Source organism: Rhinichthys klamathensis, unplaced genomic scaffold (assembly GCF_029890125.1).
Source record: "Rhinichthys klamathensis goyatoka isolate OS25496 unplaced genomic scaffold, OSU_Roscu_1.1 h1tg000401l_1, whole genome shotgun sequence".
Classification (NCBI taxonomy): domain Eukaryota; kingdom Metazoa; phylum Chordata; class Actinopteri; order Cypriniformes; family Leuciscidae; genus Rhinichthys; species Rhinichthys klamathensis.
This window is the reverse complement of record NW_026606902.1, coordinates 532,728-547,394: the sequence shown is the minus strand read 5'-3', so window position 1 is coordinate 547,394 and position 14,667 is coordinate 532,728. Positions and strand designations below refer to the sequence as shown.

General features: G+C 40.1%; 1 protein-coding gene across 3 annotated transcripts in view; it reads right to left on the bottom strand.

Annotated features, from left to right (window-relative positions):
- Window positions 1-14,667, bottom strand: part of wnk4b (WNK lysine deficient protein kinase 4b) — a 63,261-nt gene that overhangs the window by 29,222 nt on the left and 19,372 nt on the right. For all 3 annotated transcript variants that reach the window (XM_056234617.1, XM_056234618.1, XM_056234620.1), the window contains 3 exons: window positions 12,562-12,734; window positions 11,342-11,562; window positions 10,497-10,654 (listed from right to left, as the gene is read on the bottom strand). In XM_056234617.1, coding sequence (XP_056090592.1) covers window positions 10,497-10,654; window positions 11,342-11,562; window positions 12,562-12,734 — 552 coding nt within the window. The remainder of the gene's footprint in view (window positions 1-10,496; window positions 10,655-11,341; window positions 11,563-12,561; window positions 12,735-14,667) is intronic.

Here is a 14,667-nt window from a genome sequence, read left to right as displayed (position 1 = left end):
ATTTATGCCATTATATATTGCCCTGTGTCCTTCAGTGCAATGGCTGTTCTGATTACTGCAAGTACGTGTTCACAGTTGTTGTGCGATGCAACTGACGCTGTGTTACGTACTCACTACACACTGTTGTGTGTAATGATTTATGCCATATATTGCTCTGTGTCCTTCAGTGCAATGGGTATTCTAGTTACTGCGCAGTACGTATTCACAGTTGTTGCGCGATGCAACTGACACTGTTTATGTACACACTGCACACTATATGAATTTGCCGTTGTATATTGCCCTGTATCCTTCAGTGGAATGGCTATTCTAGTTACTACGCAGTACGTATTCACAGTTGTTGCGCGATGCAACTGACACTGTGTTTATGTACACACTGCACACTATGAATTTGCCGTTGTATATTGCCCTGTATCCTTCAGTGCAATGGCTATTCTAGTTACTACGCAGTACATATTCACAGTTGTTGCGCGATGCAACTGACACTGTGTTTATGTACACACTGCACACTATATGAATTTGCCGTTGTATATTGCCCTGTATCCTTCAGTGCAATGGCTATTCTAGTTACTACGCAGTACGTATTCACAGTTGTTGCGCGATGCAACTGACACTGTGTTTATGTACACACTGCACACTATGAATTTGCCGTTGTATATTGCCCTGTATCCTTCAGTGGAATGGCTATTCTGATTACTACGCAGTACGTATTCACAGTTGTCGTGCGATGCAACTGACGCTGTACACACTGCACACTGATATGTGTAATGATTTATGCCTTATATATTGCCCTGTGTCATTCAGTGCAAATGGCTATTCTGATTACTACGTATTCACAGTTCGTGCGCGATGCATCTGACGCTGTGTTACGTACACACCGCACTCTGTTATGTGTAATGTTTTATGCCATTATATATTGCCCTGTGTCATTCAGTGCAAATGGCTATCCTGATTACTACGCAGTGCGTATTCATAGTTGTCGTGCGATGCAACTAACGCTGTGTTTGTGCACACTACACACTGATATGTGTTATGATTTATGCCTTATATATTGCCCTGTGTCATTCAGTGCAAATGGCTATTCTGATTACTACGTATTCATAGTTGTCGTGCGATGCAACTGACGCTGTGTTTGTGCACACCGCACTCTGTTATGTGTAATGATTTATGCCATTACATATTGCCCTGTGTCATTCAGTGCAAATGGCTATCCTGATTACTACGCAGTGCGTATTCATAGTTGTCGTGCGATGCAACTAACGCTGTGTTTGTGCACACTACACACTGATATGTGTTATGATCTATGCCGTCATATTTTGCCCTATCCTTCAGTGCAAATGGCTATTCTGATCACTACGTATTCACAATTGTTGCACGATGCAACTGACGCTGTGTACACACAACGCACTGATATGTGTAACTATTACGCCGCTATATATTGCCCTGTATCCTTCAGTGCAACTGGCTACTCTTTTACTGTGTAGTCACAGTTGTTGCGCGATGCCACAGACGCTGTGTTATGTACATTGATATGTGTCTATGATTTATGCCGTTATATGTTGCCCTGTATCCTCAGTGCAGCCGGCTATTCCGATTAACTACGTATTTACAGTCGATGTCGCTATGCCTCTGACGCTGTGTTTTTTGTACACAAAAATGTAACTATGCTTGTGCATAGTCTCAGTCGTCGCTACGGCGACTTGCATTGCATCTGTGTAGATATTGAAGCGTTATGCTGCCCTTCAATGTAATGGACCATTGTGTACGCATACTCATGCAGTTTCGGTCGCTTCAGCAACTTGAGCTGCATTATACACACAGATGTTTAAAATGTGCACACTGATGTGTTATGCTGTTATGTTGCCCTCTATCATTCAGTGCAACAACCAGCTATCCTATCTAACTGCATATTCAGTTTGTCGCTACAGCGACTACACTGCACTTATGTACGTATAAGGACGCGTGTTGCTATTTTGTTGCTCTGTTTCTTTCAGTGCAAAACTTAATCTACTGTGCATACTCACAGTTTCTGAATGTATGTACGTACACGGATGTGCAATTTACCATGTGTTATGCTGTAATGCTGCCCCGTTTCCGTTCAGCTAGCCATCCTGATCGAACTGTACATCTCAGTTTCTGTCTCTACGCAGTTCTGTCGCTACGGCGACTTATGCTGCGTTATGTACATGCATGGATGCGCTACAGCGACCGATGCTGTTACGTACATGTGCTATGCTGTTATGTTGCCCCGTTTCCTTCAGTACAACTGGCTATTCTGTGCTAACTCGTCTACTCACAGTTGTAGCTACGGCTATGTGTTTGTTGTTTACTGAGGTGCTATGCTATTATGGGGCTATTATCTACTGCGTATATTCATCAGAGCCCAGGTGGTTGCAATTCCAGCATTTTGCCCGGATGAGGTCAGTGTTTCAGAGTCTCGGAAGTACGCTTGTGCCCCATGCGTGCCCTTATGTGAACAGAACTAGCCAGTTTCGAACTTCAGAGCAGCTCTTCGTCTGCTACGCGGGTGCTAAGAGGCGGCGCGCTGTCGAAACGGAGGCTATCTCACTGGATAGTGGAGGCTGTGCACTGGCTGGCTTATGCTTCACGGGAAGCCGTTTCCCTATAGGGGTGCACGCCCACTCCACTAGGAGTTTGGCGTCATCATGGGCGTGGGCGAAAGGCATGTCTATTCAAGACATTTGTTTCGCGGCAGGTTGGTCGTCTCGTAATACCTTCGCGAGATTCTATAACTTGAATATCCCTTCATTCGCACCACATGTCTGTCAGTGCAGGGAGAGAAAGCTGAGCTGTCGTTGGACTAGGCTAGACTGCCCCGATGGCGCGCGCTCTAGCCACGGTTCGACTAGTCGTCAGACAGTGCGAGTTATTATTAGCATAGCTATCATGTTCACTATATTGTGCCCTTTGTTATGTCCGCATTCATAGCCGGCAGTATTTTCCTAAGCACCAATCACTTGCTGCAATCTCCCTCCATTCAGTTCAGCGTGCTTAGCTTGATGGGAGGGGCCTTCGTTGGTGCAGATGCCGAGTTGGCTCTGTGCCAATAGATGTTTCAACCAGGTCCGGTGTCTGTTCCTGAGAGCTGGGCGGGGTTTCTCCCACGCGGCGGGGGTTTTATTGTTCCCCATACGTAATGTCGAGAGACCGACTCGATAAGGGAATGTCTCTGGTTACTCACGTAACCGTAGTTCCCTGAGAGGAGGGAACGAGACATTACGTAACCTGCCGTGTGGGAGGGACTCTCAGTCTCCTTACTCTCGTTCAGCTAAGATTCTGAGGTTTTTGGCGCCCGCCGTCACCTATATTGAGCAGTGTCAGCCAATCAGGTGATGGCGGGACCGCCATTGGCTATTTGCAAGCAAAAGAGTTATTCTATCAGACTTCATGATTCGAGGAAAATGGATTTCCCCATACGTAATGTCTCGTTCCCTCCTCTCAGGGAACTACGGTTACGTGAGTAACCAGAGACGTTTTTGGACTGAAATCTTCATGGAGGAAAGCTGTGATGTCACTGCAGTATTCTTCCAACCAGGCCTGGTGCCATTTGCTCATTGCAAAAGTCATTATGAACTAGATTCATGCTGCTGTGTGACAGAACATTTTTGTGGCAACGACAGGCACCTCAATGTTCTGAGCTGGCCAGAAAATACAGAGAGGAACTTCTTGACGTAACCAGGACGCTTTGGTATTGCTCGTTTAGATAATAGGCCCATTGAAATGTTGAGATGGAAAAGAAAACAGAAAATACAAAACAGAGGTGCAATTCAGCGTAAAGGGGGTGGGACGGGCATGAAGTTCTCACCCCTGAAAACCGCTTCTGTCTACGGGACTGGGCAAAACTGATCTCATAGGCTTTCAACAGGGGTTCGGGAGGCATCCAGACCAGAGTGTTGAAAGGGATTAGCTGAGTGTAACAGAATGAGTTTTCTCTGGTCAGGCTCCTCGTGATGACATCAGTCTTTTGAGGAGACCCCTTGAGAGCATGAGGCAAAGAACCAAATGCCCATTTATGTTTGTCTCACCTTCTGAGAAAAAGCTTTCTTAGCCTGGTCAGTATGGTCTGGTTTACTGGTTTCACAGGTAGTTGGGGTAATTATTAGCGGGCTAGGCAAGGAGACCAACTTAAGACCAACCTGACCAGACTAGAAGACTAGCTAGTTCATTAGGACCAGCATGTCCAGGTTAGGAGACCAGCTGAACTGGCTTAAACCACCTAAAACCAGCAAACGTTCTCATTCCTGCTACAAGAAATATTCTAAATAAATAAAATTTCTTTTCAGAAACTTTCTCTCTTTTTCCTCCTCCTCGCCAATGCCTTAAGGAACGTCCATTACCTCATATTTACGCAAGAAGCACAACATTACATCCAGCTAAATGAGATGCAGTTATTGGCTTCAAACCAGATTTCCTCTCTATATACACAAGTCACAAGTGTATTGTCAATAAACTTTCTGTAAGAAGTGAAATCCCTGAAATACCCTTCACTAATCACACGTTGTCTAGTGATCTCTACTGATTATCTGAATCAAAAGTCAATATAAATTATACTGTTTTCACAAAATACGTACAAGATCAAATTGTCATTACTTAAAATTACCGTAATGTTAACATCAATCTTAATGTTGGTATATTAATGGTATCAATGAACTATATATGATCAAAATTAAATTATTAACCTAAGTTAATGTTCATTCATAAAAATACTAAGTTAATTCATGTATGTTCAAAATACATTCATGTTCATGTATAACTTTAATTGATCGAATTTAGTAATGTAGAAATTTACTTTAACTAAGGTTAATAATAAATGCTGTAACAGTCTTAAAATTGTTACTTCATGTTAATGACTGCATTAACTATAGTGTTAAACAACTAAATCTTTTTGTGAATTAATTTTATTAATTCATATCCTCATTTGAGTCTTGTCCCTAAGGAATATTTTGGCTAAACACATGATACATAACAGGAAATACCATCAAGTCTCATGAGCTATCAAAGAGCAAACTCTTAGCACTACGATTCCCTTCCCTGTCGGGCCCAGTTGCTCTTAATAAGAAAACATCACAGTTGTAGATATGAAATGACCTTTTCCCCAAGGATTGCAGACAGATATGCCAACCTTTCTAGCTGACAACAGTTACATGCCAACATTAACTTTTGAACCAAACTGAAAGCTTCACAAACAAACTATGCTGAACTCCAAATAATGAATGTGTTCATACACTGTATGTATATATATAAACATGAACACTACCCCACAAACGTGTCTACAGAAACCATGTGTTAAAGGGCCGAGTAGTTTACATCTAAATGTTATCTCATGAGAACTGTGATTAGCTTGGCTAAATCTTTGTTCATTTTACAGGCGAGATTCATTTTGCTCATGCAAAGCCAATAAATAGACCTTTAAAGCTTTTGATTGCAGTGAAACCCCGTTTACACGAAGGGAAGACGCAGATATTTCCCTGCAGTTTGGCCTCTCATTTACACGAAAACCCAGTTTTTATCACAGAAAACGATTATTTCTAAAAACTCCGGCCAAAGTGGAGATCTCTGATATCCGGTTATGTGTTGCCGTGTCAACTGGAAGAAACAGGGTTTTAGGTTCTCAAACATCACATTATGCGCCAGAAAATGCTTAACGTCATGTGAGCGCCCAGTTTGGCATAGTTATGATGGCGCTCAACGGCATATTTATACGGGTTGATGTAAATGACAACTTTTTTAAAAACAATGTTGTGTGCACAATGTTATTATTGAAAAGGCTGGGTCCGTTTTTTCCTGCATCTCTGCTAACTGACCACAATCATCTTACTGGCACGGACCTTGACCCTGATGGGAAGGGTTTCATCTCCGCTGTGCATTTAACAGGTAAGCAGCATGGAGGGAATTGGAAGCTAAATATACAAAAAACAGCAAGGTAACATGTTTCAGTAAATGCATAATGTGTGGTTCAGTGTTCATTCTATGTAAACATGACATCAGTGTTATTTTATGGAATCAGAATGGTTTAAGCTGCCATGATGGTGGCTGTATGACTTTTATCTTTTGTGGAACACAAAAGCCAGAAGATATTATGAAAAATGCCTTAGTGTCTCAGTGGGGTTCTAAAAAACATTTGGACCACATTGACTTCCATTTTTATAGGCAAAACCGTTCTTCAAAATATCTTCTTTTCTGTTCCATGGATGGATTCAGATAAATATGGGTTTGTTACCTCACGATTCAAGCTACACATTTTATCAGTACATATATTACCTAGGAATTGAGCCTCTAACTGTGGTGTTGCTAGCGCCTTGCTTTATCATTTGAGTTAATGTGGTACGACCACATGCTGCAGTGACATCACTGGCTCCGCAAAGACTAACAGACATAATTAACGTCTGATCCAGCCTTAATTCTCTCTGTCTGTTTTCTTCTCGTTCTGCATGTCACTCAATTCGCAGCAGATACACTGGAGGTCAATCACAGTTGAGACAGAAAAAGCTTCTGGTTCTTTGGAGAAACATGCTATTCTATGTGCGTTTAATATAATGAGGTTTCATCAAAGTTTTATCTATGTTGATGTGTAGGCAGATGAGGAGACAATCTTCATAGCGATGTGTACATGGTCCAATTATAGTACTTCTGATATGCAGAGGTGTTACACAATCTTTTGCCCTCCCAATCACATGCAAACGGGTAAGTTTGGTCTTAACGCCTCCACAACCTCGCGAGAACAGATCTGTCCCCATGGCAATACAGGACCCAGATTCACGTCTAAGAGAGACTAATTGTACTACACTTAATTAGCTGGAGCCGTGATAACAACAGCATTACATTAATGAAACAACTGAAAATTAGTTTAGATGAACAGACTAACCTGAAATTAAAAGTACAAAATCTCCTTATTTACATATATATATTAAAATTAAATGCAGGACAATAAACATTAAATTTAAATTACAATTAAATGGCCATGCCTGTTGAAAAAATATATATATATATAATATTATTAAATAAATAATTTACATAAAAAGTAAAATATATAAATATATGTAACAATGTTTCTTACCAACATATATCTATCTATCTATCTGAATGAAAATAGTGAACATTGGTGATAAATTAAATTAAGGTAAAAAACTAACTTTTTGGTCACACTTTAGATTAGGGTCCAATTCTGACTATTAACTATAACTATTAACCACGAATTTTGCCTTAATAAACTCCTAATTACTGCTGCTTATTAATAGTTAGTAATATAGTTGTTAAGTTTAGGTATTGGGTAAGGGATGTAGAATATGGTCATGCAGAATAAGGCATTAATATGTGCTTTATAAGAACTAAGAAACAGCCAATATCCAAGTAATATGTATGCTAATTAGCAAATAGTTATTAGTGAGAATTGGACCCTAAACTAAAGTGTTACCCACGTTTTAAAAAAAGGGGACCAAATGACTTGCAAGGTGTGAGGCTCTTAAGGCTCTTATATTTCAGGAATGAGCCACATGTGGTTCAAGCACCCTTTTTTACCTTACAATAGACTTTCAGAAGTTAGAAAGAATGACAGGTTAAGAACTAAATAGGAGACTGTGTTGCCATGGTAACCCGAAGACTGCAAGAGATCCCTGTGGCATAACAACACAAGAATTTTAAGTGCAGGGATGGCAGTTCATAAAGTTGCGCTCGAGGGCCCACCCGTCCTGCCCTATCCGAAAAACAAACACGAGACTGAGGACTGTGTTTGTTGGAGAACGTGTTGTGCACTTAAGACTCTGAATATTGAAGCTCAACCTCGATCCTCCACAAAATGCATGTGTTTTGTGGTATTTGCACATCATCGCCTAAAACAAAGGTACACAAATAGAACTGCATGGCTGAGGGGAGCCGGTTGTTTACAATGCTCACCGTCTGCCTTGAATGATTTTCTCTGTTACACATGCCTTGTCTCTCTGGGATGCCTGGGACGTGTGGTTTCGAAAAACAGCTTTGAAAAGCTGCTGTTTGTCTTTCTAACGTCCTCTGCTCCAGAAACAATTGAACATTATTTTTCCCATCTCTTAAAAGCTTGTTAAAGACTCAAGCAGATCATAAAACCCGTTCGCATTCTAAACAGAACTTACAGCGATCTACAAACAACAGCATCATTCTTGCTCTTATAAACATGCAGAGTCAAACGCCTCCTCCACAGATCATGACCGCCGTATCACAAACCCCACGCTCTCAGCCCCCGGCGACACAGAGGATGATTTTCATTAAAGTGCAAGGGCCCGTCAGGATCAAATATGAATGTCCCTTTGAGACACATTCTCCAATCAGCTGATACTCAGACACATTGTTCGACCCCCTTTGGGCTCCACTTTTCCCCATTGAACTCCTCTGCAACCCTCCCAGGCTTGTCAGGGGCCATTGCATATGTTTATGTCCACACTCTTAGATCACGCATAGCTGATCCACTGTGTGCACTGTGAAGATTAACAGTCATAATCAGTAAATTATGATTGGCTCGAGACGGTGATGATGTGAATGGACATGCAAATACAGACATACAAGATACACATGCAGAATACAGATATACAAGATAAACATCCACAGAAAAATCTGTGTATTTTTATTTTTGTCCGAGTTAACAATTTTAAACAACTATAACAATTATGTAAGATAATAACTCTTGTTTGAATTACATTGGGAATTAAGAATTAAGTTTGATAATCCACTTTAGACATTCTTCGAACTATAAGTAACATTGTAACTACATGTGAACTACCAGACATTAGAGTTAGTAGATAGATTAGTAGAGTTTCTGCTTATTAATAACTACTAACACTTTTAAGGATGAAAATTTCTGAAATTTTGTTTTAGAAATTAATACTTTTTTTCCAGCAAGAATGCATTAAATTGACCAAAAGTGACACAAAAGACTTTAAAAGTTACAAAAAATGTATATTTCAAATAAATGCTCTAAACTGTCTATTCATCAAAGGATCATGAAATAAATCGGTTTCCACAAAAATATTAAACAGCACAACTGTTTTCAACATTGATAATAATAAGACTATAATAATTGTAATATATCACAGTATTACTGTTTTTTTTTAACTAAATTTATAATCAAGTAAATGCAGCTTTGGTGAAAATAAGAGACCAAAGCTGCTTTAAAAAAAACCTCAAAAATATCTTACTGACCACAAACTTCTGAACAGTAGTGTAGTGTAGTGTATACTTAGATAAATGTAAATATATAACATATACAAATATACCACTAAGCTTGCTGCAGTGCTTTCTGGGATTGCAGAAAAATGCTACTGTCTCGCTCTGCCTATCCTTATCGCTTGGTGTTCTGGAAAACGGAAATGTCCTCTCCGACCAACCATGTAATTTCTGCATGCCAACTTCAAAGCCACACATGCCACAAATTCACTGCTCTATTGTATCAGCAACAGAAGGATAATAGGTGACGTCTGTTTGTCATGTCAAACACACAAATGACTGCAAGCATCTAATTCACGCTTTCCTTCCTCTTTCCTTATCAGCTGAATCTGATATGGCCTAACCTTGACAACGCTATAACACCAATCTGTGAGGGAAAACAGGAACAAAACACAACCAAAGGATGTGCTGATTGAAGACTGAATGGCTGCAATGTCATAAACACCAGACCATGATGCAGGACAGGACAATATAATGAATAGGAAAAGTGTTTCTTCAACATGTGTTGGCTATTAATACATCATAAATGGAACTGAAATACTGCTTGAGGTTTCAGGACGAGAAAAAGAAAATCAGGCAATTTTCCTACCAAATTAATGAATCTCCTCTAGGGCTTCTGCATTCAACAATGCTGCTAGTGTTGTTCTAGAACTGTTTAACTGTGCGGTTTTTGCTTTGTATATTGTTCATGCAGCATGCCGATTTGACTATTAATGAGTTGTCCCAAGGGGAAAAGTCACCCCTTGTGGAAGAAATAACCATGCAACTCACTGCTCACCCAAGATTGAGGTTAGCATGCATTACACACAAGTACAATTAAATGACACATTCGCAACACTGTAATCAGAAATCATCTTGGATTCTGTGGTTAACCAGGGGGTTGATTAGAGATCTAGGCAAGATCAGCATATCCTAAGCAGAATTACAGCTCAAGAGAAATGCGCTAATTGTCCTCTTGTTGCAAAGAAATGTCACTGAGCACCTCATAAAGCCCTCACACAACCATTAGTGGACTCATAAAAGCCTTGGAGCCTCTTTGAGGGGAGATGGCCAATGAAGTGGGTGGCCGAGAGCTGAAAGAGCAGAGAATCGGCGCATGGTTTCACAAAAAGGCCAACTACGCAAGCTGTAGTACGTGTGAGAGGCAGACAGAGAAAGAGGTCATACTTTTCATGTAACCTGACAAGCCAATGTAGTCTGTATTGACGGTAAATAACATAAGTGCAGCCCGGGGCAGTGACATCCATCTCAACCTTGCAATACAGATGCGAGGATTGACTTACACTGGTGACTTTGCGGTAGATCTGCGCAGCGTTTTGGCACTCTGAGTAGGGGTACTCTGATGTGGTCATCTCCAGGATGCACATCCCAAAGGCATAAACATCCACAGCTTCATCATATTTCTCCTCGTACATCTCTGGAGCCATAAACTCAGGGGTTCCTATGTGTGAGCAAAGATCAATGTCAAAAAATAAGCATTAAGTAGCCATTTAGTTATCCAATGCATACATATTACAAGGACAGTCCTAATGTGGTATCCTGGGTTACAGTGTCTTGTCCAAGGACACAGCGGTGATCCCTTTGTTTGGCCCACCAAGTGGCTGAATGTTAAATGTGCACTCATAAACATTCACAATACATTTGAGATCTGAGCAGGTTTCGAGGGTGAAGACTTCCACAATCACTTAAGATACTGAACAAGGATACTACTAATTCTACTAATTCTAATTGTAATAAAACTAATTCTGGGAACTTGAGCTATTGGTTGGACTAGCCTGATGTACCAAGTTACACACTCTTTACTTATTCATGTCATTGAACTCTCCTTATCTCAGTGTGAGAAGATCAGATTTTAAACCGTGCCGAGCCAATGCTGAGCTAATGAGTTATTGTGATATATGCAGCACTGTATATAGGTGAGGTGAAAAATCTGTGTCAAGCACTTGTTGGGGCATAAATACAGTTGACAGAGAAAACAAACAAGATAAGGCCATAGTAGAGGCAGCTCAGGGCACTATTTACAGTAACTCTTATGAAGGTCAAAGAAAGTTCTTCTTGAGTGATTGAAGAGAAATTGTTGACATTGTAACTTTTAAATTTAATAAGCACTACATTTTTTCAAACTTACCAATGACGCTCTTAGCAAACGAAGCACTCTTGAGAGTGGCTAGGCCTAAATCACCAATCTTAACATATCCAGTGGGGCCAGTGATGAAGATGTTGTCACATTTAAGGTCTCGGTGGATTATGGGAGGTGTTCGTGTGTGCAGGAAGTGAAGGCCCTTGAGGATCTGATGACTCCAACGCTGAAGGAGCTTTAGCTTCATCTCTTTGAACCTTTTCAGATACCTACAGGGAAAGAGCAAACAAGAATACCCTTAAGTTTAAAACACAGTAACAAACAACAAAAGGCAAACAAATGTGCGCTCTGTTCCAAAACCTTGCAAACTGCCTACAAGAGGAAGCATTTTAAGGGACTTTCTAAAAATGAAGACTATTCCAAAAGGTAGGTATTTTAGTTATAGTTGGCATATTTTTTGGCTAAATTCTAAGGCAGCGTAATTGAATGAAAAAGGCAAATTCAGAATGCATTATTAGAGTATTGCACTGTTAGCTTAGCAACATGCTAACAGCAAGCTCTACTGAAATAAGTCTCCCATGCAGAGCAATATTTTGGTGGACTATGTAGGCAGTTGGCAGTAAAAAAAGGATCACTAGGTTCGGAAACGAGCTGTGGACTTATTTCATTCCCCGTATTTGTCCTCTTAGTTCACATACAGTATATATACTCTATGCAGTTTTGATGTGCCTAAAGGGCAACCTTCTACAACAATCTGTGAAACATTATGTCACAAACTGTGATGCCATTTGGGACAGAGCGACTGTTAATGAACAGTGCGCCAAAGGACTGGATATTTTATATGTTTCATAACATACATGGATATAAATTTAAACTACTGTATGGTGGTGGCATAGTTGTGAAAGATTTGGGTTGTAACCCATAGGTTCAGAAATTGTGAGTGGAGTGAGCTCAATAAAAAGCTGAGAACTTTCATTTATTGAACAAAACACTTGATGACAAATGACTGCAATTATTCTACAGTTGGCAACTCTTGATAAATGTGTCTGCAAAATGACAGTTAAGAAAAAGTGCAGTTATTAATCTGGGAAAAAGAATGGAAAAGCAGCTGGGCTTCAGTGTCTCATGTGAGAATGCACAAGCATGAGCAGAAGCTCAATTACAAGAGGAACATATTTGCTTGTCTTCTTACTGGCATCTCTAATGGCCACACCATATGAAAGTACTTTCGTAGCAATTTTGCACATATATGCACAGACTGAACTTACGTCTTCAGCGTCCCTGACGTCATGAGTTCCGTTACAAGGATAATGCACTTTTGCCCTTTCATGGTGGACTTCCAGGAGTCGTAAAAACGGACAATGTTTGGATGCTGCAGGCACTTCAGCATGTCCACCTCTTCACTGAAACGCTGCCGTTCCACTTTCGTCAGCCTTCGTGTCTGTCGAAGAGAGACATATTTTAAGTAAATTTATGGGTTAGAAGATTCATGTTAGTACATGATAGGACATACAGTATGGTGAGCTTTGTATACTTTGTGACTTGTAGGACAGGTCTATGTCAACTGAAGTTGAACCACATTCAAGTTCAAAGTGACTTCAGTGGCTGAAAATTCAAAACATGTCTTAACCAACCTTCAGGTCTCGACTTAAAGAATTACGACAAAGTATTTTTTGCCATTTAGACCCCTTTCTTTAAAGTGCAACTTTTTTTAATGCGATTTCTCCAAGTATGACATGTTCCTTGTTCAATCTGGCTAGTCATGGAACAATTTAACCAATCAAATTTAATGGTTAGGTTAAGAGTTGGGGGTTTGGACAATGTTCTTATAAACCAATAATATCCTCATTTCAGGTCAGGGGAGGTTAGGGTTAGAGGTAGGTGTAAGAGGTAGTGTTCAAGCTATGATTGTTTGATATAAATATTGTTCCTGGTTCCTAAACAAAGGATTTAGGAGGTCAAAAAGCAAGTGAAATTATCCATATATTTTTCCTCTAAACTTCACAGGTCACTTGAGAAAGAAGTCTCCAAACTGCACTGCAAAACTGAAGTTTAACACACCAGAATTTCCTGACAAATCAAAACACAACTTACTAAATCAAGTTAGCAGCTATTCTGCATTTTTTAAATATCAGAAATGCAGTAGACATCAAAATGTGCTAAATCCATAAGCTGGCACACGCTCTATGCTAAGGATTCTGTGCTACGCACATGGAAAAACTGACAGTGCTGTCTTCTTTCATAACTTTGATTTGTGGCGCTGAGCTTTAAAGTCTGAACTGCATAATTTTCCTTAAAAAGAGGAGGTAGTTGACAGAAGCTGTTGGTAAAAACACATATAGAACACCTAATTTGTTTGAATTTCCACATCTGGCTCTACAGACAGCTCGACCTGTCCCGCACATGACATTATGTCAAAGGCAAAGCCAGATGGTACCAATAACATGGGGGCCACTCTTAGTCTCGGGCCCTCGAGACAGGTGACTGGTCAACCGGACCATTGACTGCCTCTTTCTCTTGTTTGCCAGACTGTAACCAGCAAAAACACATTCATATTTTTTTTTTTTTTTTTTTTTCATCTTTAAAACAGGGAACTGATTGTCCAAAATTAGTTAATGTGTGAATTATGTGTATTGGTTCAGAAAGACAGTCCTACAGCAAGCGCACAACTTTGAAATGCTCAGTGTGAAGGCAAATTACAGGTGCTTAGACTAATGGAAAACTCATTTCTGAATAGATCTGAAACATCCTGAATGTGGGACAAAGACAGCTGGTTATGTAACCAAGGCAGATGAGGACAACCTTGACAAGTTTGGATGAAGTTGGCGGGAGTGAAGGGTGAAGAGTGCATGAGCCTGTTGAGAGCGCATTAATAAGAGTAATGTAGTAATAATATGGCACTGCAAGGAAAGTAGGAAAGAAGATCCAATGTCTTGTATGTTAGACAGAGCTGCTGAGGAATGCTATTTTCAGGAAGTAACCCGTTGTAAGAGTCCTAGAACAACTGCTGTGTGAAACTTACTCTCTCCTTCCCTCAGTTCCTTTCCCTGCTCATCAACTATTTCCCCTCAGATAAGTGGTTTTTAACTGGTTTTGCTTCATGATAAGTGATTCTCAACTGGCTTTGCTTCACGATAATAAAAAAATCCATCTTATTTCGCAAGTGACAGCTGAATTTGCTCAAATACAGTTAAGTTTTACTGGACTCACTATTCTTGACATTAAAAACAACAAAAAGTGCATAGGCCTATTTGAAAGTACATAGGCCTAACCACTGTCTTAGATTCACTATCAGTGATCAAACACTATCCAGATTTGTTTAAAAAAAAATGTAACAGCTCAGAAAATTAAAGAGCTTCTTGTTCTGATATCCT